The sequence below is a fragment of the Neopsephotus bourkii genome, unplaced genomic scaffold (genome assembly GCF_033783945.1).
Source record: "Neopsephotus bourkii isolate Nb327-2 ecotype Australia unplaced genomic scaffold, CSIRO-AGI_Nbou_v1 NB_1594, whole genome shotgun sequence".
In the NCBI taxonomy this organism is placed as follows: Eukaryota; Metazoa; Chordata; class Aves; order Psittaciformes; family Psittacidae; genus Neopsephotus; species Neopsephotus bourkii.
The window spans coordinates 551912-577258 of NW_026902070.1; the positions used below are offsets into that span (position 1 = coordinate 551912).

Consider the following 25347-nt stretch of genomic DNA (forward strand, 5'->3'; position numbering starts at 1 on the left):
CGTTACATATCGGTGCTCGAGAAGGTTAAGATTTGAAGATACCGCACCTGTATATTTGTTTTTTTTGGTGACAATTGTTGTTACTTCGTATATCATTCGAGCTGGTGTGAAATGCCAGGGAATCATAGAATCAGCCAGGTTGGAAAAGACCTTTAAGACCATCAGTTCCAGCTGTTACCCCAGGACTGCCAAGTCCATCACTAAACCATTTCATTAAGGGTCTCAACTACATGTTTCTGAGCATTTCAGGGACAGTGATTCCACCCCTTCTCTGGGCTGCCTGTGCCAATTCCTGGTTCATCCTCTCAGTGAAAAAAAAATTTCCTAATGTCCAATATAAACCTCTGGGGTTTTGTTTCATTCCTTTTGGATCTAGCCCAATTAATACTCTCTGAGGATTAAGTCCAAATCTTTGAAAACATCCAGGCACAAACCTGATGAGGTCGTTTCCCTTTGGTTGATACCTTCCTGCCCTTTTTTTGCGTGTAGCCTTTCAGTAACCACCGCAAGGGGGCTCTGGCAGCACATTACTGTGTAACTGAAATCCCTGTTTCAGCCAGGGCTTCTGAGGCTGTTCGTTAACAGTTACTTTTCAAAACACTCCCATGCCATCTTTATTTAACACATGTCTACTTGAAGTATTGTATTAAGAACCATATAACCCAAATAAGGAATACCAGTTAATCAGAAGGACAATGCCAGGGTTGAGAGTAAAATAAATCAGAAGAGAATTATAGATTTTTTCCTGTTTCTGTTTAAGTAATTTTGGGATGTGTTTTTAAATTTAAGGTTGTTCATGAAAACAGTTCTCCATCTGAGATTGTGTTCACAGTAAGACAGTTTCCAGTGCATGGATACATTCGGAAGTTTTCCTCTGAAGAAAGTTATCTCAGTGCTGACCAAAGGCCGGTTTTGAGCTTCACACAGCAAGATGTTGATGAGGGCAATGTCCAGTATGTGCAGACAGTTCCTGACCAACTAGATGACCGTTTTTCTCTGGATGTGACTAACGGTGTCCGAACAGTGAGTGGAATAGTGGTCTCCATAGACATCATCCCCAGAATTATTCCACTGGAAGTACAGAACTTCACTGTGATTGAAGGGGGCTCTAAAGCCCTGGTGGAAGACAATCTAAAAATTTCTAGTAGACACTTTGTTGGACTCAGCTGTGAATTTGTTTTAATTGAGCAGCCAAAGCATGGGTATGTTGAAAACTCTCGTGTTCCTGGAATAAAGTTAGCCACATTTACCAGAAAACAGGTAATGTGTTTAGATCTGCTCTGCTGTAGTCATGATGAAGTCTTGTATTGCTAAAAGCTGTGGGATGATTTAGTGAGAGGTGGTGAGATGCATGAGTTTGAGCTTTATTCTGGCCTTGTATCAAAGATCTTTCTGCAGTTGTCAGCTGGTCATTTGGGGTGGGGACGGAGGGTGCATTGCTGGGATAAGCTGCCACTGGTCACACAGACTAGTGTGCTGTAATCACAGTATACTCATGGCCACTCATACTCAGGCAGAGCTGATACTCTGGAAACCTAAGACAGATTGTGGATACATTTGGAAAAGAGAAAGTTGTGTGTGGATTGAACAAGGAGGAAAGTGGGGAAAAAAAAACTTCAGGTCATGTTTCCACTCACAGAGAGCCAGTATATGCGTGATAAGCTAATTTTCAGTCTTTTAGCTCTAAGAAGCGGAACTTCTTATCATAAGCCACCATTTAATACTATGTTCAGTTTATAGGTTCCAGGAAACATTGTGGTAAGTATAGGGGGATTGGGTTTTCCATTTTCCCTTGAGGAGGAAGGGGAAATGCTGAGACTGGCAAGTTAAGATATTCTGGCTAGAAGAATGGGCAGATGGTGTTTTAGTATCTTTAATTTTTCAGGTTGTTATATTTTCCAGGTGGAACAAGAATTAATCTACTATGTTCATGATGACAGTGAAGAACTGATGGACAATTTTACTGTGATGGTGAAAAACACGGAATTACGGAAACAAAGCTTGCCCAAAACTGTGTTTGTAACAGTTACTGCAGTAAATGATGAAGCTCCTATTGTAAAAGTTAACAGAATTCTTCGGGTATGTTTGTAAAGATTTTGAAATGTTAAAATTATATTGAACCTGATACCATTTAATGCACCTTCATTAGCACATTATTAGGTTTGTATATAGTGAAATAGTCAATATAATATGTGGTGGTTCTGGCATTTGAATAAATTCCTGTTAGTGAAGGAAGGCAGTACATGGGTAGTGTGTATTTATGGAGATTCTAGTCATCATGAAGAACAAGTCAAGTTTATCTAGGAGGCTGACTGAGCTTTCCTTTAATCTAAAAGATACATGAAGTCTCTTGGGACTGAGTTAGGAGTGGAGCTTGTGGAGCAGGATGTCTTGCAGCTGGATCACTGTTGTGTTTTGGATTTGTTTGCTAGGGCGTCTTGAGGGCTGTTGGTGAACAGTGTAGCTTTGAAAAGCGCCAAGATTAATGATGGTGAAGGTGCAAACATCTCACTGTTGTCCTTGCAGAGCCTTGAGACTCTGCCTCTTGCCATTAAGTGTACTGAAGGGTCAGACCTGTTGAAGTGCATTCTGCTGCCTGCTCTTCTCCAGATTTCCAGTGGGGCAGGACAACAGATGAGAGCAGCATTCTCACTGGTGCTTCATTAGAGAATAGACTACATGTGGAGTATTTGTGTTACAAAACAGGAATGTTTCCTTCTTCTGTATTTAGGCTTTTCACATGAGGAAAGACATAATATTTACAGCGATAGTGGTAATATTGTGTAGCTTTGCAGCAAAGGTAGGTGATCTGTGATGATCTGCAGATCTCTGTGACACAAGATACCCTGCCCTGAGCAGAGAGAGGTGGCAGAAGGACAGACTCACTTGACAAGCATTTGGGTGGTACCGAGTAAAAACTTAAGTTAAAGTATTTACAGTGGTACTCTACAGACATCAGCATAGCATGCAGTAATGTTCGTCTAGTCACAGACAAGAGGGATGTATGTCCAGTCAGAAATATTTCTGTCTCCCTTCTGGTGCATTGCTGGCATTGAACTGCAGTCTATTAACAGAATTGAGGCCTTGCAGTGCTCTGCAGTGCAGCATATGGATTTTTCTAAAAATATCTAAGTCTGGTCTTCCCAGGAACAGTGGTGACAGAGCTTAAGCTAGCCAAAGTTGGCCCTCTCTGCTGGGGAGGCAGTTTGCATACCAAGAATTGGGATGCTGCCTTTGTGCCTGTGGTTTTGCTGGTCATGCATAAACTATTGCTGAGAAATAACCTTTATTTTTTGCATGAGTGGGTACTAATATGCACATAAATGTTGGATTCATGTGCAGATTGTAAAAAAGCTGGCGGTTGTATACTGGGAGGAATACACTGAGATGATCCTTCTTCAAAGCAAACTTGCACATCCCAAGTAGATGGGAGAAAATGGATTTCTCTTGGTCCTGCTAAATATTTAGATGAGCTAGGCATTCCTGAGCAGGGTGGTACTAGCTGGCGCCCAAACAGCCTGTGCTCTTCCAGGGCATTGCTAGTGGCAAATGTTGGTGTGTTACTTTTGAAAAGGCAGTACCTCTTTTATATCTTTTGACAGGTTGTGCAAAATGTACGAAGGTTTACGTAAGGTCCAGTAGGACCATTTGGGTCGACTAAAGTTTAGCACCTCAGAAATTTTGCAGGTCCCAATACAAAGAGTTAGAAAGAACTACGGTTGTCTATGAAATACGGTTAGTGGATGGCATCTGCTGTTGAAATCTCTTTTATGAGGCATCTGTAACATCCATTCAAACAACTTTGTCTGTTGTTCCAAAGGTTATGAACACCATAGGAAGAGGTGCAGGAGGGCAAACAATGAACCATTTTGTAGAGATTTTTCTTATTTTTCTCTAAGAACTGAAAGTGAAGTTTTTAGCCTTTCCATTAGAATATAAGTGCCTGAGGGATATATTTCTTTAGAACCATAGAGCATTTTAAGTGTAATTTCCTAAAATTTCCACAGGTTCTGTGGCGATTTCTTTTTTTTTTTCTGGGGTGGGAATGGGGAAGGGAGATAGGAATCTTTTTAAGAAAATCGCTGTCTGGCATTATTTGCTGCATTTATGTATATGTTTAAATATATAGGTAGGGATGCTGTGAAATGACTGTATCCTCCCTTTGCCACAAGAGGGCTGTATTTTCCTAGAATTAGATTTAAAAAAAAATCCAACAAATTGAAACACTGATTTTTTTGTTGTTGTTTTCTTAATATCACTCACTTACCAGAGTATTAAAATGTCCGTGAATATAGAGTGTCTGGTAGGATGCATAGCATGCAAGGAGATACTGATAAACTGAATGCTCTAAGTAGAACAGAATGAATGATTTCCCACTGGGCAGGGTCGTGAATTTTTTTTTTTACCATGCTGTGGAACATGCAGGATTAGTGAAATGGTACGTCCTGGAAGTTTGGATGCAGTTTTCATGGTGCTTTTAAAGGAAGACTTGATCCCAGATGTGGAAAATAAGACACTTGTACAGCAATTGCAGTGTTCTGAGTGTCCACTTGCTATAGCCTTTTTCAGCCCTTGGATCTCATTTCAGTCCTCAAGGATCATGTTGCAAGGCATGTACAGTGCTTTAAAAAGCATTGTGTGTTAGTATGCTGGAACAATAGAAATAAACACTGTCCTTCTAGAAAAAAGCTATTTTTTTCCTTTAGGATGGGAAAATATTTCAAAACTCAGTGAGTCACTTATAATAACATGTTTGCATAATCCTTTCTTATCTTTTTTGCATATGCTGTACCTGACCTTTTGTTTTCTGTTCAGAATAATCTAAATTGAGTTCTACAGAGACAAGTTAAAGGGTCTCAGTACACAACCAGTGACACTGATGTGTTTATTTGGTGCCACTCAGTAAGTCAGCCTTTCCTATTAGTTATCATCCATTGTGCTCATAGGTAGCATCTTTTATGAGACTTCAGTAGTAGTAATTGCATTACAGAGAAATACACATTAAACGGAGGAAATAGCTATTTCCCGTTTGCAAGAATTCTATTATAAATTGTAATACAAATTCTTTTTCAAGCCTTTTTTCTAACCAGAAAGCGCATATCATTTCATTTTAATGTCTCTTTTTCCATGGCACATATTTTGTTACACTGTGTAGTCTGAAATTTTTCCTCTATTGAAGTGTTGTGGCAAAAATCCCAGTGGCTTTGAAAGGTTTTATTCCATGGTTTTTATTAAAAAGTAAAGTTAATACTTAAGGAAAAATCTGTGATTGCTCATTTTTTGTTTTAGCAGAGGTAAAATGCCCTTTTACAAGGATCACACTTCCTCTTCAACCATTTGGTGTGATGTTACTACCAGATATTTTTCAAGTGTACTGAGACCCTGTGAAGACAGAAAGAGATGATGTAGTGTGTTTTGAAGCTCCAGCTGAGATTTTTAAAAGCTCAGGCTCTTGAGATTGTACACTGCGATATAAACTCAGCATAAAAAGCATTGGCATTGACGGGAGTTTCATTTCATGTTGAGATAAACGTGTATTGTTGTTAGTACCTTTCTCTGTGATTCCAACTAAAACCAGCAAAGATGAAGAGTAAAATGGGCTGTTGCATACTGTTTCCAAACAAGTTATCCTGTAAGATAGGGATGAAGCTCAGACAGCAAGCCCTGCTTGAAATAAGGTTTTTTGCAGTTTGTGCATATCTTAGACTAAAAAAAAAAAAATAAATAAAAAAGTGTGACTTTGCAAAGTGCTAAATAGCTTTTGGAGGTGTTGATTTTGTCATCTCCCACTGGACTAAGCACCTCTGTAGGTTTTTTGGTGCACTGAGAAAGGGTCTTTAGCATGTGTTGTTAGAAGGAAATAAGGCAGCTAGAAGTGTTTAATTTGTATTAGAGATTGTGCTGTCCCTAGGCTGTTTTTTCTTTTCTGCTGGTGAAAGTAGAGCATATGAATGCATTGCCTGCTGTGAAGTACATAACACTAATATTCATGTGTATGTGTTGGAAAGTTGCTCCTTTGACTCAGTTGTCATAATAGAATTCTGTTATGTTTGTAAGAGTTTGGATAGTGCCTGACAAATAGAGCACTCATACTGAAGCTATGTAAAACTCAAACTGGCGCAGGATGTGTTTGCTTGTGTTATTTCATGGTCTTGTATTTTGAAAACTGTTTGCCAACATTAACTGTTCCAGTCCATGAGGAGAGTCAGGAGAAACACGTCATAGCTGCCAGTGTTGCACAGCAGGAATACTTATTGTTTTCTTTGAGGGCTTTTTTCCCCCTCTGATTTTACTTTGTATGCATTTTGTTTGTTACTATTAGTTTTTCTTTTTTGCTTTTGTAGGTCTGGGTGGGTTCAGTCACAGAAATAACTATTGATGACCTCTGTGCAGAAGACAAGGACTCCTCACCATCAGAACTCATATATTCTGTCACTCCACCTAGCAATGGGCATTTGGCTCTGAAGTCTTCTCCAAACAAGAGTATCCTTAGTTTTACCCAGGCTCATATAATTGACGGGCAGCTGGTATTTGTACACAATGGTATGTGGTTTCAAAAGTACCACCTCTGTTACCAAAATACTACTCTGATTCCATACATTTGTAATCCTTTGAAGATATCCTTGTAATGTCACAAAAATCTCAAAGCACCGGTTATGTGATACATGGTCTCACACTAAACAGGAAGGTCTGATGGCTACTTTAATGTGTGCTTACCAAGAAACCTTGGTGTATTAGTGGTTCTGTTGGTAGCAGCCTTCTTTCTGAATGCAGGTTTGCAGAGAGGAACACTATCATGCAGCTTTCAGAGATAGGAAATCATTATTTTTACCTTTGTCATTGAGACTCTCCTGGAACCTTTGTGGCTTGCTACAGTGCAGAGCTACACATGCACCAACAGTGTCTCAGATACCTGTCACAGCCTAGTTGTGTTCCTGAACAGCTCTGGGCAATGAAGTTACGGATCGTCTAGGTGATGTCAATCTCCCTTTCAGACTGTGAAGGAATTTAGATTTAAAGATTGGGTCCTTTCTGCCAGTGGCCAGAGCTAGAGGTCAGGTTGTTTGTGCTGCTGCTACAGAGAGAATAAAGTGGCAGAGCTAGGAAGCCACAGGAATGAACATCCTAGCAGGGTTACAGCCAGAGGAAGAGGAGAAAAGTAGCTATAGCCAACTCTCCTATAATCTTACCTCAGCTGAAATAAGAAGGGAGGTGCTAATGAAGCAATAAACCAGTTTTGGGGAAGAAGACACAAGAGGTACTCTCCTCCTAGCCCTCAGAAAGCCTGGAATTGTTTCCAGTGCTCCCTTGGGTGCAACAGTCACTGTAGGTCTGTGCTGTGTATCCATGAGGCTTGGTTGCAGGTTGAACTTCTCCGACATCCCATGCTGTTTTGCGGAGTGCGTATGTGTTGCTGAAATTGTTTTACAGGCAGCTGCTGGCGAGCTCTAAGTATACTGCTCAAATAATTTGGTCAGGAAATAAAAGGTTAAGAGCATGGCAAAAGTGATCCAAGCTGTCTAAATTGTTTTGAGGGAGACTTGGACATGTAAAAACTCCTATGGTGTTAGGGGATGGTGGTAGTCTCAGTGTGAGGAAATGAATCCACTCTGTGTTCTAGAATGGGAAAATGCACATCTGCAGTTTTAAGAAGTGAATCTTGATTAATAAAAGCAAAAAGAACAGCAGTTTTAATTTTCCAGTGAGTGGGAGTGTGGGTTGTATTGTAAATTTGAAATGTAAAATTGCTCAGGTGACGTGTCACTTACAGCTGCTCTGAGATGCCATCTGCCCAGCCTCATGGCCTCCAGTGTTTCAGAAAGTGCTTTGGACGTTTTGCTTGTTTTCATTTCTCAGTCTCTGATTTTCTTTCCTTCTTCATGTTGGACTGTTGGTAGAAGTGTACTTAGTACTCTAATGTTACTGCTCCCAGCCTTGTCCAGGGGGGTTTACTTATCTGGTTGCTGTCATTCAGCTTTTTACCCCTTTTCTCTTGCCCCTTTTCAGCTGCTCTGTCCTTCATCTTCAGTCTTCTGCTGTGTGCTAGATTCTTTAGCTTCTCCTGGGAGGAAACCCCACTTCATGGTCTCAACAGCCTTGTGTCTACTCTTCCTACTCACTCTAGCCCTTCCCAAGGGGAAGAGCAGCATCTTGGCTGAGGCACCTTTTCCATCCCCTGGCTGCTTCTCATGACACCATGGGTCTTTTACATCTGTACATGGAAGTGACTCAGGGTCTTTTGTACTACTAGAAAAAGTACTACTGAACTTCGCTTTTGTGCCTCTAATGTTCAACCTCATAAAATTTTCCCTTCATCTTTGCTCAGTCTTGCGAGTTACATTGTGCTCCTTATTCTGTGCTGTGACTTGCAGATCTCCCTCTTTGTTCTCATGTTTTCCCCTTAAATTTTGTGTTTCCTCTATAATCCCTGACTTTTCTGTCACCAGCATAAAGGGAAAACCAGAACATAGCTTTCTGGTCCTGTATTTCTCTTTCAGTATGAGAATTACTTCCCTTTTCCAACCTTGCTCTACTCCAGGGTGCTCTTACCCTGCTTTCACAGTATGGGGTCTGCTGTTAAATCCTGTCTGTGTTTTTTTTTCCCTTAGGGCAGTACTGAACTCTTGCTGGTTCTGAATTCTCAGTGTCTTTTCAATGCAGTACAATACTCTTTCTGGTGTCCTCTTTATCCCATCTGACCATATATGCCTTTAAAACTCAATTGTGATAAAGTAATACATGCTCCACCCAAGGAGCACTTCAGGATTTAGTTCTGTTCCTGACTGCTAGTGACAAAATGTGTGAGTTGGGCATTTGAGCTGTATTAGCCAAAAATACAAGTGAGGCTAGGTAAGCCTTTTTTGTGCAACCTGATGCAAATAGTAGACTCCTCAATGCCTTTTTTAAATGTGTAACTACTTGTGCATTTTTACAAAGAGAGAACATCAGAGAATAAAAACGTTTAAAATAAAAACAGTATGATCTGATCTTGCAGAACTGCTTTTGCGCCTGGCTGGTTATAAGAGCATTGCCTAGGGGAATTGTTAACTATAATCTCAGAACCCACATTTGATTCTTCTGGTATGTTAATTTGTAGTTCAGCAGGCAGTACTGTTCTTTATGTGAAAACCCATGACACTCTCTCACATTCAGGATATATATTCATGTAGCAGTGTCTCATGGCTAAGTTTGGCAAACCAAGTAGATGAGCAGTGATAACTGCAGCAGTTAATGTTTTTATTTTTCATTCCCTCTTTCTACCTAATTATACAAACTGGGGAGCCTCTACTTAAAGCAGTAAGTCAGTTCTGAAATGTGTATTTTTACAGGAATCCACTCAGACTCCTGGACGTATTTTGCTATTGCTTGTGCCAAAGTACATACAGGTCTTAAGATTAAAGAAAAAGATGTGCACTTATTATGAGTACACATAACCTCTGAAATAGTTTAAGCTGTGACAACATAGACTTTTCAGCAAAGATGAAGCAGAGTAAAGAGGCAAAGGAAACAACATTCAGGATTCAGTCCTTAAAATGTAAATCTAAATGAAAGAACTTTCTGGGTTTTTTGTACCCAGATTCCTTCTTTTCCAAAATGTGACTTTGTCCCTCCTAAGATACAAAGGAGTAGACAATCTGGGAGTCACTCTCTCCCCAAGTTTAACTTGGTTTCAGCTTCACTGTGGTCAGTGAAGAAAGAAAGAAAAGGGCACTCTGCTGATTTCCATCTAAGGGATTTCTGGCCTTAGTTCTAGGCCAGTAGTTCTTCCTTGGAAAGTTCTTCTTTCTGCATTATAAATTTATTTTAATTAAGATACAAAGGTACTAGTAAAGAGTTGGTTCAATATTAGTTTGGATATATTTCACTGTAGCCAAGAGCAAAAGAGGTCCCGTGTATGTTTGCATGTTTTGGATGACAGACAGAATAACACAAGAATAAATTTACATTTTTGTTTTCTACAGGAGCAATGTCTGGAGGCTTCAACTTTCAGGTGACAGATGGTTTGAACTTTGTACCTCGCCAGATTTTTAGCATAACAGCTCAGACACTAGTCATTACCCTTGAAGTGAACAAAGGACTCAAAGTCTTCCCAGGTCTGTTTTTAAAGATTATTGTGATTTCATACACTTGAAGAAGTTGCATATGTACAAATATGTATACGTTTTTCAGATAGCTAGCTGGTAAACTATAGAAAACTGTACCTCAGAACATCTGTATGTCTGAGTTTTAAAAGAACATTTATGTTTTCTCAAACAATGTATTGCTCTATTGTTTTATAATCTTTAATGTGCTTGGAGTCATGGAAATTGGCAGTGAAATATATAAACACAGAGTGACAACTATGCTGTCCTCCTAAGCTCTCAACATTTCCCCTTCATATTTGTTTAAAAGGTCGGTATTTTATTCATATATTTAGAGGTGTCTTAGCTGGTTGTATTTTGCCTGGTAAAAGCAGAGTGAAGCTTGTGTTCATAGGATTGTGAATAGCAAACATAAACTCACCAGATCACTGATTTGCTTTCTTACTGTTCGAACTGAGTTATGGGCAGCAGCATTGAGTCAGTGATTAATCAGGAGGACTGAAGACTTTGATTCCTATTTGTACATTTGTACTGGTTGGTACAAATGTACAAATACTGGTTGGGTATTTTTTTGGTGAAATCCTACCAGGCAGGAGTTAAGAGAGTCTCACCAGAGCCATTTACTACTTTGCATTGGCAGGAGTAATCCCTCATTGAGTTAGTAATCTAACATTAATTGCAGGACTAAAGTTAAAATGAAGATTAGTCTTGTCTCAGCAGTGTCTTGCATTACATTTTAATGTGTGCTACCTTCTTTTTGGCTCTGAACATCTGTACAGACAGAGAGACTGAGAATTGGTAAAGCTTTATAGGTATTAAACTATACCTTCAGTTGCTAATTTGATACAGAAGAGGAACACTTTAGTTTCTTAAGCTTCCTGGGCATAAGCTGCATAAACACAGGCTTGCAACAAAAGCTACTTAAACACAGGCAACAAAAAATGAGATTGTAGCAGCATGATCTTCTAATTCAGTCAATATAAATGGGATTCACATAAATCCACTTAAAAAGCTTATTAATCTTTGATTTGGTGTGTAAGGTTGCCTCAGGCACAGGGATTTATGGAAATTCTGTCTTAAGCTAAAAATAATGGTAAGAAAATTATACCTGATACTTCCATAGAAAGCAAATACTCTAGGCTATCAACCTGTTCTCTGGTTTGCAAAGTACAGTATTTCTTTCAGCACTGCAAGCTGTGTTCATCTAAGGCCACAGTTTTTCCTGAATTCTTGCTTACTTTGAGTTAGCAAAACTCCATTTTGGTGTTAAAAAGTATTATTAGCTTTTTCATATGTTTGCTTTATGATACTTTCTAAAGACGTTCTGGAGGGGTATGGGCTTCAGCTGTACTTGCTGATCATGAAATGACTATTACAGTAATGATGCTGCCAGATAATACACGGAAAAACAATAGCCAGTGTCCTGTTATATTTTATAGCACTGCAGGAAAAGTTAATTTTGAGACAACTTGAAGAATTGTCTCTCTAGGGAAGTAAAAATTGAAAATACCATGAAGAAGTTGCCATGTCTTCATGACTGGGTGTTCTCTCAAGTATATTGTTGTGCGATTTTATAAGAGCATGTATGGCTGTCTTCTTTTGTGTTGGATATAGCAGATTTGTTCATATAATTCATGGATTTTTTCTGTTTAACAGAAGCTTGTTTTACTTGGTGTGCTCAGAAAACTGACTGATAGATTATTTTTTTCTCATGTATGCTAGATATCTAAAACGTGAGGGTTTGCTTTCTTCAGGGAAGCAATTGCTCAAGGAAGGAGTGAACTGGGTTGCTCTTTGAGAAGGAAAGGCGGCCTTGTAGGTATTTGTAAGCAAAGCTGTCTGAGCAGTCCACAGATGAGATGATTCATAACTGTTTAGGAGTAATAGGCAGAATGGTCATTGCAAAGTGCTTTCCAAGTCTTAAATGTAGGCAGTTAAAAATGGGTACCAAAATTGTTCGGTACCAGTGATGGCCTTATGCTGTCGTCTGTTACTTGTCTGGATTAGTTTGGCCCTACTGTACATCACCCATCCTTGTTGCGTGTCTTCCTCCCCATCTCTGTTCATTTTCCCTGTGTTTGTGTTGGGTTGCTTTTGCAACCTCTGTGCTTCCATGTTTGGGAACAAGGAGACAGTGTTTTCATTTCCCTTTCCTTCACCCAGTCTTGACTCTCTCTGTTGAGGTGTCAGACCACAGCATAACTACTGCAGGGGTGCTGGAAAAGGTTTTTAAGTCTCAGGACAGAAGTGGGTGAAGGAGCAGGTTAAGTTTGGGAGAGGATCTCATTTTTGCAGAAAAGCTTGAGAGACTTTATTGTTTGTGGCCCTAGACTATTTCATCTTGTGCAGCGAGTGACATCTGCACTGTGATGGTGGTGGTAATGGTAACCTGGTGCTGTTATGAAAAACTGGAGTGGTAACTTCCATCAGAGCAGTGTGACCATGTCTGAGAGTTGTTCTGTCTTACTTTGTTAAGGCCATGAGGCCTTATTTCTGTAAGTAGAAGGTTATTGAGAAATAGCTGTGTTTGCAGATGCATGTGGTCTGATTAACTGCTGCTCTCAGTTGTACATTCCTGATCACATCTGCTATACACACAACACAAGGTCTTGCCTCACTCTCTGCCTGTCACGCAAAAAAAGGGAAGAGAGAGGAAGAGGAGGGAGACTCCTTGAAATTAGATACAGTGTGGAAGAATTTTTCTAGACCTGTGTGACTGCTTTAATTTCAAAGCAGTATAGAAAAAGAGAGGCATAGGAAGGTAAAAAGGGGAAAAGAGGCAGAGCCAGAACATCTCGTTTCATTGTAACAACTGTATTTCAAAGCAGATGTGATTTGAACCAGGGCACAAGTTCATGCAAACTGTCAGAATCCTGATGTTACTATAGGCTTGCAGAACATCACCATTCTTCAGGTTGCTTACTATATTTCTTATTATTATTATAGCAGGAAAATGTTATTTTGTGTTATTCCTGTATAAACATTATGCTTTATTGAAGATGGATTGATAATTCAGACTTCTAGGATATATACTACTAGCATCTGAAATTATGTATTAGTACCTGTAAAAGCTTCTAGCTCAAGAAAAAAAGAAAATGTAAAAATGGAGGCAGAAGTGGAAGCAGGAGGAATAGGATATATTGCTGCTCCTAAAGTATCATTAAACATGTACCATGAAACAGTGCATCAAAAAGAAGACAAACATAACTTTTTTTTTCTTTTTTGTTAAGGAAGTAGTAGGCTTGGCTTTGTCAGCTATATCAACATTTATTTTGTTTGACTAAATGCCAGAAAGCTCTTTATATTCTTTATAATTTTTAAACCAGAATGTACTGTTTAGTGTGGTGCTATGTATTAAAAGGATTTGTTATCCCTCAGTCTCTGTCTATCTTAATAATACATTATTTTAGTTCAGATCATTATTTCTGTGATGTGATGTTTTTTCTAATGTGTTTAATTCTGTATTTATGTTTTAATTTAATTTAATGAAAACCTTTCATATTGATAAAGCATGGTTCAAGCTGCCAGTAATAATTGATTTTGGTTTGTGTGTTCACTAGAAAGTTTGCTGTGTTGAGGCTTTTCCCTGCCAAATTACCCTGCTTTCTGCGGGCAGCTGGGATTACCAGAAACAGCAGTTACTGGAGTTTTAATTCAGTTCTAGACATGTAATTTAGGAACAGGGATTCTTATGCATGCTGTATTCTTTATTTTGGATTGTTTTTGCAGAAGCTAGTGTTTAGCAATTGCATGCGCTGAAAAGAACTGCAGTTTCTTCATTTATTGTAAAACCAAGCTACATGCTAGTGATGGACTTTTTGTTTGAAAAAGCTGTAGAAGAGTTGTAAGTAGAAGGTAACTATAAAAAGGGTAAACCTGCTAATCTTATAAAACATTACTAAAATGGTGGGTAGAATAGCTTGATGAGAGGGTGAGACATGCATACAAAACTTGCCTTTTGGGGCCCTTTGCTCTTTCAAATCTGTGTTACTTATAATTGACAATTTTTAGGTTCCAGGAAGCCTATTTCACGACATGATCTGAAAGCTGTAACCAGTGATGTGACCAATGCAAGAAACAGAACTATAACTTTTATGACTGTAACTTCCCCAAAACTTGGAAGGCTGATCAGAGTAAATTCTGATAATACTACTCAGGAAATCCTCAGTTTTACGCAGTCTATGGTAAGCATTTACTTTACAATACCAAGTTCAGGGGTAGATTGTTACTTCATAGGGCATCTCAGTTGCTTGTTCTTTGTCTGATCCATTTTTATCTGTTAAATAACCAGGCATATGTGACCCATCGGTGCAATCACCCAGATTTGCTATGTCATTAAATATCTGGCATCTAGTGATGAATGCAGGAGGAGCCCTTTTTCCCCTCTACTTGGATACTAGCAGGGTCTTGGCAATTTCCACTGTTTTGCTTGTAACAGTATTTTTCAAAAAGAGCTGTTCTGGTGCCATTAACCAGCAGTCCGAGGTTGGAAGCCTTTAGTTTTTGGCAGAGTAGCCTTTTGATCTATGAAAAGTCCAAGTAGGAGATTAATTTCAGCTGTGCACAGTCCTCATGGGTGTCCCCAAGAGGACTTTTATTGACTTGATTGGCTGTGATATTAGGTGTTTAAAGAATCTTAGCTGTAATACAGGGACTCGAATGACTGAAATGTGGCAGCTCACGTAACTTGATGGAAAACATTCTTTTGCAACTGAAATTACTTTTGTGTGCAGAATCTGAATGTAACTGTGAGCTCTGCATGCAGTAAGTTATTATCAGAAAATCTAAGTGGTAGAGATAAAAGGAGTTCAGTATTAGAAAAAATTAAGATACAATTTGGTTTTAACCTACATTTACACATTTTAAAAGTGGCTGTTTGATTAGTATATATGAAGGAATGAGAAAATTTATTGGCCAGAAATGAAACTTGGCCAACAAAACCTGGAATAAACGTTGACATTCTTATTAGTTATCATCAGACTTTGGAACAACCTGATCAAAGACTGTAGTGAAATTAATCTCTGCTTGAACATTATAAATCAGGGCGAACACAGAATGTTGTAATCCCATTGTAAAAGTGTTGTAATCCCATTATGATACTGCTCTTGTTCCAATAGTTGCCAAGTTTTCTCTTATGTTTTGATGGAGATGAACTGTATGATGACAAAGTTCCCTTCTGTTCCTAAAATCTGTGATTTTTATGAGCATTAGGTGAAACAGTAAACACATCAGATAGAAAGTGTTTCAGCTAAGGTTCTGGAATTTTACACTTTTTGCTTATGGGTATGGTCTTTACGTATGTTTATCAGATAGTGCCATGTCAGAACGTGCCACTTACTTTCTATGGCTTTAGTTCTTACTAATGTAGACCTAAATTTCCATTGATCTTTGTAAGTTGTGTGAGGATTTGAGCTGCAATAATGTGTATGCTTTTCTTCTCTGACAGAGGTATTTATACTGGCCGTTTATACTTCAGACAAAGTAGAGCTAAGTGACATACTGCAGGTAGAATTAACGTATCCTAACCAGCATGCCGTTTATTCTGGTACAGAATGAGGTATCTGGGAGAGAAAAAAGATCCTAAATAAAGCTTTCACTATTTAGTGTGTTGTAGGCACATGAAGCAAAATGACATTGATTTTGCAAAAATATTCTCTATGTAATGGAGAATAAGACATTAAATTTCTTTTTGGTAATAAGAAGCTTGTAAATCTGATTTGAACTGAAGATACTAGTTCTTTGGGTTTTCATTGACTTAATTCTGTGTTGCGGAACTTGAAATTTCACTTTTGAAAAGTACTATGCAGCTAGCTTGTAAAGGTAGTTGTCAATTTTGCCATGATCCGGAACTCTTCCCTGTGCCCTGTGGCTTATTGCTTCATTGCCAAAAACCCACTATAATTGAAATCACTATTACATTCCAAGAAATATTTTCATGGATGGTTGTAGTTCAGTCAATATAAGAAAATTAATTCTGCATTAAACACACTTATAGAATCATAGAATAGTTAGAGTTGGAAGGACCTTAGAGATCATCAAGTTCCAACCCCCCTGCCATGGGCAGGGACACCTCACACTAAACCATGTCACCCAAGGCTCTGTCCAACCTGGCCTTGAACACCACCAGGGACGGAGCATTCAAAGCTTTTGTGAGCAACCTGTGCCAGTGCCTCACCACCCTAACAGTAAAGAACTTCTTCCTTATATCTAACCTGAACTTCCCCTGTTTTAAGTTTGAACTCGTTACCCGTTGTCCTGTCACTACAGTCCCTAATGAAGAGTCCATCCCCAGCATTCCTGTAGGCCCCCTTCATATACTGGAAGGCTGCTATGAGGTCTCCATGCAGCCTTCTCTTCTCCAGGCTGCACAGCCCCAGCTTTCTCAGCCTATCTTCATACGGGAGGCTGATCATTCTCGTGGCCCTCCTCTGGACTTGTTCCAACAGATCCATGTCCTTTTTATGTTGAGAACACCAGAACTGTACACAATACTCCAAGTGAGGTCTCATGAGAGCAGAGTAGAGGGGCAGGATCACCTCCTTCGCCCTCCTGGTCACGCTCCTTTTGATGCAGCCCAGGATACGCTTGGCTTTCTGGGCTGCAAGCGCACACTGAAGCCGGCTCATGTTCATTTTCTCATCGACCAGCACCCCCAAGTCCTTTTCCACAGGGCTGCTCTGGATCACTCCTCTGCCCAACCCGTAGCTGTGCCTGGGATTGCTCTGACCCAGGTGCACTTGGCATGGTTAAACTTCACAAGGTTGGCATCAGCCCACCTCACAAGCGTGTCAAGGTCCCTCTGGATGGCATTCCTTCCATCCAGCATATCAACCGAACAGCACAACTTGGTGTCATCAGCAAATCTGCTGAGGGCGCACTCAATCCCACTGTCCATGTCAGCAACAAGGATGTTAAACAAGACCGGTCCCAACACTGATCCCTGAGGGACACCACTCGTTACTGGTCTCCAGCCGGACATTGAGCCATTGACCACAACTCTTTGTGTGCGGCCATCCAGCCAGTTCTTTATCCACTGAGTGGTCCATTCATCAAACTGGTGTCTGTCCGATTTAGAGAGAAGGATGTCGTGTGGGACAGTGTCGAACACTTTGCACAAGTCCAGGTAGATGACATCAACTGCTCTACCCCTGTCCATGAGTTCCGTAGCCCCATCATAGAAAGTCACCAAACTGGTCAGGCAGGATTTCCCCTTAGTGAAGCCATGCTGGCTGTCACCAAGCACCTTGTTGATTTTCATGTGCCTTAGCATGCCTTTCAGGAGAATCTGCTCCAAGATTTTGCCAGGCACAGAGGTGAGACTGACTGGTCTGTAATTCCCTGGGTCATCCATTTTCCCCTTCTTGAAAATGGGGGTTATATTTCCCTTTTTCCAGTCGTCGGGAACTTCACCTGACTGCCATGATTTTTCAAATACGATGGCCAGTGGCTTATCAACTTCATTTGACAGCTCTTTCAGGACCTGCAGATGGATTTCATCAGGTCCTATGGACTTGTGCACGTTCAGGTTCTTAAGATGGTCTTGAACCAGATCCTCTCCTATAGTGGGCCTGAGGTCTTCATTCTCACAGTCCCTGTGTCTGCCCTTCCACTTGAGTCACACAGTAGTTTTCAACATGATGTTTGGGTTTTTTTCTCTGCCAATACTTTCTATGGTCTCTTGAGAGTATTTTCATCTTGCCGCAAGCTACAGTTTCTTTGTTATATTTAAAATCATTGCAGAGGTAAACACAGAAATCCTTACCAATCTCATTCTCATCCCAGATATTAGCATGGTCTTGCAACTGAAAAAAAACCACCCCAGCTTATTAAGCTTGATACTAAACACTTGTTGGATTTAAAGAATGCATATTGTGCCTGTTCTTGTTACATATATTAGCATTCTCCAATTTGAAGTCCTAGATACATGCTTTGAGAAGTTATCCTGAACCAGTGTGTCATTTTAGTATCAATTTTGTTTGTTTTGTCCTACAATAGCCATTAAGAATTAAATCAGTATAGGGAAGTACAAACCTGGAGATGTGTGTATAGGATTTTATCACATCAGTCTGAATTTTTTAGACAATGAGATGGGAGGGTTTTGAATCGGCTGAGAAAACCGACCCTGAAAGCCCTGTTTCTCTAGTGATCTCAGTGGGGTCTGTTGCGGTAACTTCAGGATTAGCTCTCTCTGTAGTCACAACTCAGATTCTGTACTGCTAAAGTGCTTCATCTATGATAGCAGCGGGGGGCAGGAAGGGACGCGTGAGTAGGGTGTTTTCTTTTTTCACGCCTTTCAAGCATATGTGATAGGAAAACATGGTAGTGAGTTCTTTCAGGGTGTTTGCAGCCTGTTATGAATAGTAAACTTAGAATCACCACCATGTGAGACAGGGATCTTTCTGGCCATTATAAACTAACACATGAAAGCCAGGTCAGTAGTTCCCTGGGAAGTTGCCAGGGATTTAATAGGTATAGCTGTCTTCTCTGCACGCCAGTGATTGAATTATCAAGCAAACCAGACACTGAATCTACTGGATGAGATTTCGTAAGAGTTCTGGTCTTGTGATTATTAGGAATCCTATTGCAGTTTCAAAGTATCATGGTATTGATCTTAAAGTGTAGGTGTGGAATGAGAATCCTAGTCTGAAAATTCTGCCTTTTGATTTGGGGCCTAAAGAGGTAAAGGGCTATATCTTCTATAAATATGTGTTTCTCTGAAGATTGACTACAGCATTTCACAGTACTTTGAAGCTTAGACACTCATGCTGGGATTGATTGGATTCTCTTGAGTGTGATGATTTTCAAACTCAGTGAAGTCAGGTAGAGTACAAACCAGATTCATTTGTGACTCTTGGGTATCCCCTTCTTGCTGTGATGCAGGAATTTTTCACTAATAATCTCATCAGCTCTTAGTTGTAAATGAGATTGTATTTCAGTGGTTATTGCACCTCCTTCTGGTTTCCACAGTCTCTTATCAACTGTGTTTGCCTACTCATCATGAAATATCTGCATCAGAGTCCTTTTCAAGCCTTCAGTCTTTGATATGCTTTTTCAGGACAATGAGTGCAGATCCAGTGGTATCCTTATAAAGAAGAAACCCTAGATATGAAACTCCAATTCATTAAAAGTACAGTCCAGCTAAGCTCCTGTTTGCTGTTGCTAGTTTGAGATAAATTTCTCAGTGTTTTATATATCTGTTCTTCACATGAGAACTTTAGTAGATATTCATGCACAGTAACATTTCACATACCTTCAGGTAAGCTTGTCTGGCAACACAGAGTCCATCTGACGAGAAGATTTTTGAGGTAATCTCAGTGTATGTTACATACAGTCTTGATCAGTGGGCTGAGGCAAATTGTAGGAGATTCAACAAGGCTAACTGCTGGGTCCCACACTTGGGCCACAACAACCCCATGCAATGCTACAGGCTTGGGTAAGAGTGGCTGGAAAGCTGCTTGGCGGAAAAGGACCTGGGGGTGTTGGTCAACAACTAGATGAACATGACATAGAGGGGTCACCAAGACCACAGCAGTGATCATTCCCCTGTTCTCGACACTGGTGAGGCTGCACCTCGAATCCTGTGTTCAGTTCTGGGTCCCTCACTACAAGAGAGACATTGAGGTGCTGGAGCAGGTCCAGAGAAGGGCAATGGAGCTGGTGAAGGGTCTGGAGTGCAAGTGTGATGGGGAACAGCTGAGGGAACTGGGAGTGTTTAGTCTGAAGAAAAGGAGGCTCGGGGTACCTTATCACTCTATATCTGAAAGGAGGTTGTAGTGAGGTAAGTGTAAGTCTCTTCTGCCAGGTAGCAGGCAATAGGACAAGAAGTTGCGCCAGGGGAAGTTTAGATTGGCTATGAGGAAAAACACTTCACCAGAAGTGTTGTCAATCATTGGACCAGGCTGCCAAGGGTGGAGTCACCATCCCTGGAGGTCTTTTAAAACTTGTAGATGTGGCACCTAGGGATGTGGTATATTGGTGGACTTGGCAGTGCTGGGTTAACGATTGGGCTTGACTGTAAGGTTTTTTTCCTATGATTCTGTATACACTTTGTGGTCTAAGGTACAAGAGCTCTCTTGAACAGTGTTCCAAATATTTTTTTTCCTGTCCTTACACTTCTGTGTTATAAGTGCTTCTCCTCTTACAACTGTGGCATCCGTTCGCCTGAAACAGGTGGATGAAGGTGTGATCATGTATGAGCACTTGCATGGTGAGTCAACTGGCTGGAGTGCAGAGGATTTCTTCACATTTACTGTCTCCTCTCCACCATCGGCTCTGGACCTCCAGGTGTTCCATATTGTTATTTCATATGAAATTACAAGGCATGATCAGAACAGTCATCTTGTGGCAAATACAGGTAAAGACACTGTACAGTTTGGGCTCCAAATTTGTTTTGATCTGTCAGGATTCTAATGAATAAATGTGAAAAAACGATGCTACTTTCTCATCTGTAACAAATGACTAAAATACTTTTTTAGTAGAGTGTAGTGTAGACAGTAGCTTGGAAACCTGCATCACTGCATCTTTAAAAATGAGATTAAGTTTTGATCCTTCCAGCTGCTGTATTCTCCATTTTGCTATACGGTGGCTGAAAAGCTTTTGGAATATAGATATTTCTTCATGTATGCATCAACAGAAAATCTTGTCTCGTGTATGTGCCTGTATTTTAAACATAGTGGTAATTTATTTTTAGCCATGACATGTGGAAATCAAGGATATCATGAAGGAGAATCTTTACTGAGCATCATTAGTGTTTGATAGCTAATTTCTGAAACATTATAAAATACTCAATTTCTAAGATTCTCTTTACCTTTCTGCTAGGTGCCACAGTCCAGGAGGGAGGTAGAGTATTAATCAACAGAACAAATCTAGACGCTTCAAATCTATTGGTTAAGCTACCTAAGGTGCAGCGCTCCACATATGAAGTCTGGTATCAAGTTGTATCTTTACCCCAACATGGTGTGGTAGTTGCTGGAGAAAGAAACATTACCAAAGAAAAACCCAACTTCTCCCAATATATACTGAACAAATTTGGAATTGTGTACATACATGATAATTCTGAATCACTTAAGGACAATTTCACTTTTGCTGTTTGGTTAAACCTAAAGAGCAAGTCTGTGACAAAGCCCCATGGCGAAGTTTTAGAAGAGACATTTAACATCACAGTTGTTCCAGTGAATGACCAAGCTCCAGAGCTGAAGACTAAAAGGCTGCACTTGAAAGTCTTGCAGGGAGATGTGTCAGTGCTGGGGTCAGAGAATCTGAAAGTTGAAGACCTAGATAACGCTCCAGTTGAGCTAAAATACACCATTGTTAATAACCCCAATAATGGTTATTTAGCAATGAAAAGCAATCTCAGTGTCTCTATAAATGATTTCACACAAGCTGATGTTGACAGTGATAAAGTTTGGTTTGTACAGGATGGAAGTTTATCTTCTGGGGTGTTTTATTTCAGTGTGACTGATGGTAAACATCGCCCTTTATACAAGTTGTTCAGTCTTGAAGTCATACCAATCACTCTTGTCCTGGTCAACCTGACCAGTGTTGCTCTTCCACAGGGCCAGACATCCGTCGCTATTACTAATGTTCAGCTTTCAGCTGTCACAAATGGAAAAAGCACTAATATCATATATGAAATAACTCAGCCGCTCAAATACGGGCACCTGATGATTGGAAATGAACAGGTTACTAAATTTGAGCAGGCAGATTTGTACTCAGGAAAGCTGGTTTACCACCTGACGAACCTCACTGCGTCCAAAGAAGTACTAGAGTTCATGCTTTTCACTACAGAATGCAACCTAACAGGACAACTGCTGAACATCACAGTGAAGCCTTTAGTACAAGTTGTATCTGACATGCAGATTTCAAATCAAGCAGCTTATAAATTCAGAAGCAGCGACCTGGATGCTTCTGAGCTAGCTAATTTGACAAATAGCAATCCTAGATTTGAAGTGATAGTGCCCCCGTCTCATGGAAGGATTGTAAAGAAAAGGTTTGTGAATGATGTAGTGTTTGAAGACATTCAGACATTCACCCAGTCTGACATTGACAGCGGTGTTGTGCTTCTAGACATTGATACGAATATGACGGGCATTGATCTGTTAAATGACTCATTCACATATGTACTTAGGGCAGATGCTGTGCAGCCTGCTGTTGGCTGTTTTCAGTATTACATTGTGCCGCACAGTCCCCCACTTGTGCAGGGTTTTACAACTGAAGTGCCTTCCATAACCAGCATGACCACTTTAAAGATTCATGCTACCTCAAAGGACAAGGAAGCAGCTCTTTTTCAGAAGGAAGAGCCTACAGCAGCACCACAGAAGACTGAACCAACCAGGTGGCCACATCAGAATCACTGGGGAAATCTACATGAGAAAGGTCCATTGCTAAATCTGGCAGTGGGAACAGGTGGATCTGCAGGGACTAAGACCACAACCCAGGGTAATGTCAGGAGTCCCAGAGATCAGGCAGGTCAAAGTAGCAACCGTTGGTACATCATTATCCCCCTGGTCCTGGTGTCTGTGCTGCTCATTGCTGCTGTCATTTCTGTGTGCATTTTGCTAATGTGTCAGAAGAAAGAGAAGAAAAAACTACTTGTCAAAAGTCAAACAGCTGCAGCCCTTAGTAGTCCAGATCAATGTCTGGAACGAAGCTTGACTGTACCCAGCGTCACAGTGACTCCTCTCCTGAAGGGGGTTGAAAGAAACATAGCCTCACCATTCATGGCCGTAAGACATGAACAGCTCCTTCCTGCGGTAGTTTCTCTCACTGTAGAACAGGCTCCTCAAAACAGCTGGTTAAACCTTGATCCTGAAATGATCCAGTACTGTCGAAAAACAAACCCAGCTTTGAAGCGCAATCAATACTGGGTGTAGTTACAGCAAATTTTGGTCATGCTGATTGATGTCATTGGAAAAGAGAGCATACATTGTTCATGAATAATTTGTTCTTTATTAAACTTATTTATTATAGGTCAAGTGGTGCACTGCTTGCTAGATGAAATCCACATACCTGTGAAATAATAATAAAAGTGTTACTGATCACATTAGATAAAGTAAGATTTCCAATTGGTACTTCAATGCAGAATTTGGCCGTATAGATTTTTTGTTTATGCAATATTTTTAGTTACTGTTGCAGGCATAAAATAGAATGTTCTATTGTGGATTGTGTTATTTTTATTATAATGACTTCTTTTGAAGAACCAAGTTTGCTATAAAAGTCTGGTATTTTTTTCCTGAACCACCACTTCTATTTGAAGAACTTTCAACTGTTTCTATATGTAATTGCCAACATCAAGTTGTCAAGGTGCTAATCTCAATAATGTAATTTTGACCCAAAGGCTCTTCAGACACCAGTATTAAAGAAACACAGCTGTTATTATTTTGACAAATATTCATCTGGGACACAGAACTGAAAGTCTAGAATTCAATTCAGCAGTAACAGTAGATAAGGATTCCAGTAAATTACTCTTGCTGTGAGATACTTTTTTTTCTCTTACTTGATACCGAACTGTAGCCTGTCTACAAACTGGTAAAATGTATGCATGGCTCTTAATCCACATAGCAAAAACTGTGTCTCTGACAGTCAGCCTGTCAGGTGCATTATCTTTAGGCTTAGGTTGTGTCTGAAGTAGACAGCAAAAGACTTAACTGAGGTGTGTTGTCATCCTGGTCATACCAGAGAGGGACAAACCATGGCAACGTGCTGGGGCTTGGCCTACACTTACAAAGCCCTGTTCAACACTATACAGCACCTTCAAAGAGAAAAAGATGTCTCTGGATCTGATGGCAAAGCAATAGACAACGCAGCTAATCCAACTCCAAATACAGCATTGCACCAGCTACTAAGAAGGAGAAAAATGACTGGTACTGCTGAACCCAGGACATCTCCTCATGACAACAGGCTAAATTCTGCCTTCAGTAAAACAAACACAGCTCTTTCTGGAGTCTGGTAGTTCAAGCAGATCACAGTAGAATCAAGTCTTCTGTTGCATACTGTTGTATGTTGGGGAGCTACTTACAGAAACAATTCTGCAAAGAAGTATGTATACCCTTCTGAAGTTTCAGAAGTTACACTTCACCTCCAGAACACATGTGCCTTACACATTATGACAAGTCCTACCTATTCTAATTTTTCTGTGGTGGTAAAATGTGCAATAATTGCCCTGCTAAGGGTGTATTTTTGTGTTTCTGGGAGTCCAAGCTCAATAGTGATGTGCAGTCTCCAGTTAAGGTCTGGTCTTTCTTCCACTGAGAACAGCAACAAAATTCTTGTTGACCTCAGAGAATGAACTGACTTCAAGTGAACGTTCCTCACTAGCCACTGAACATAATCTATTTTTGTACTTTTGCATTCCTACAGCTTCCAGTTAGCTTTCCTGTAAAACACTGTGCTCAGGATGAGGATGCAGTCTCAGCACTGCAGTCACTCAGTTAACACTGGAATTTTTATTTTGAGCCTGGGTACTGCAGGTTTTGATTTTATAGAGCAGATGTATGGGCCTTTACATCCTTGGTGCTATTCATTTCACACTACTTTGGTTTGGATGATTTTTTGTTGATGATTAGCTGTGTTTATATCATTTATATATTTTAAATTTTTACCTGTGGGGAGGGCTGCTTACTGCTGTGTTCTGGGAGCTAAACACAGGAGCAGTGGGAGCAGTCTTTCTCACCTATACCACCTCTGCCATAATTGTGGTGCATTTTGAAGCAATGCATTTTTCAGAGCCCACTTCAAGGACAGTATTCCATGTCACTGGAAAATATACAAGCCACATTTTCAGTTAGTCAAGTGAAACACTAGAAACTAAAGATATGAACCCTTTATATGCTCAAGCTAAAGTGTGTTTGAACACTTTTTGTATTTCTCTGTTGTTACCATATTTCCCTGATGCCAGTATAAACAGATTTGAATTCAAACAGTATATAGTCAGTGTAAAAGGCTTAGGGTTTCCAGGTGCACTGCTGCAGATCTGTACTTCAGATCTTTTCTGTTTTCCAAACAAAATCATTGGGACTGTTTCTGGAAACTCTCATCCAGAGAAGTGGTGCTGCCAGCCACCACAGGGAAACCCCAGCATCCTTTGTGGAGGTGCAACTGTACATCTCTTTACTGTTCTCTGAGACCACCAATTCTGCTACTACCAAGAACACAGCAGTTTCTTCAAGATCTCAGCTGTCAGCAACAGTCTGCCTCTGATGCCTTCTAGCCGGTAGCAGGAACCCGATCCCTTGACACCCCGTCCAAAGCCTCACTCCACAAGGAG

At 40.2% G+C, this 25347-nt stretch overlaps 1 protein-coding gene across 3 annotated transcripts in view; it reads left to right on the forward strand.

Moving 5' to 3' along the window:
* The window catches only part of LOC133222423 (chondroitin sulfate proteoglycan 4-like), a 40168-nt gene extending 16991 nt beyond the window's left edge, over window positions 1–23177 (forward strand). For 2 of the 3 annotated variants that reach the window (XM_061372100.1, XM_061372101.1), the window contains exons 4-10: window positions 790–1260; window positions 1903–2079; window positions 6345–6543; window positions 9963–10094; window positions 14094–14266; window positions 20253–20436; window positions 20901–23177. In XM_061372100.1, coding sequence (XP_061228084.1) covers window positions 790–1260; window positions 1903–2079; window positions 6345–6543; window positions 9963–10094; window positions 14094–14266; window positions 20253–20436; window positions 20901–22954 — 3390 coding nt within the window. In that variant the 3' untranslated portion in view covers window positions 22955–23177. The remainder of the gene's footprint in view (window positions 1–789; window positions 1261–1902; window positions 2080–6344; window positions 6544–9962; window positions 10095–14093; window positions 14267–20252; window positions 20437–20900) is intronic. The other variant, XM_061372102.1, reaches the window with a different exon arrangement.
* The last annotated feature ends 2170 nt before the right edge of the window (window positions 23178–25347 follow it).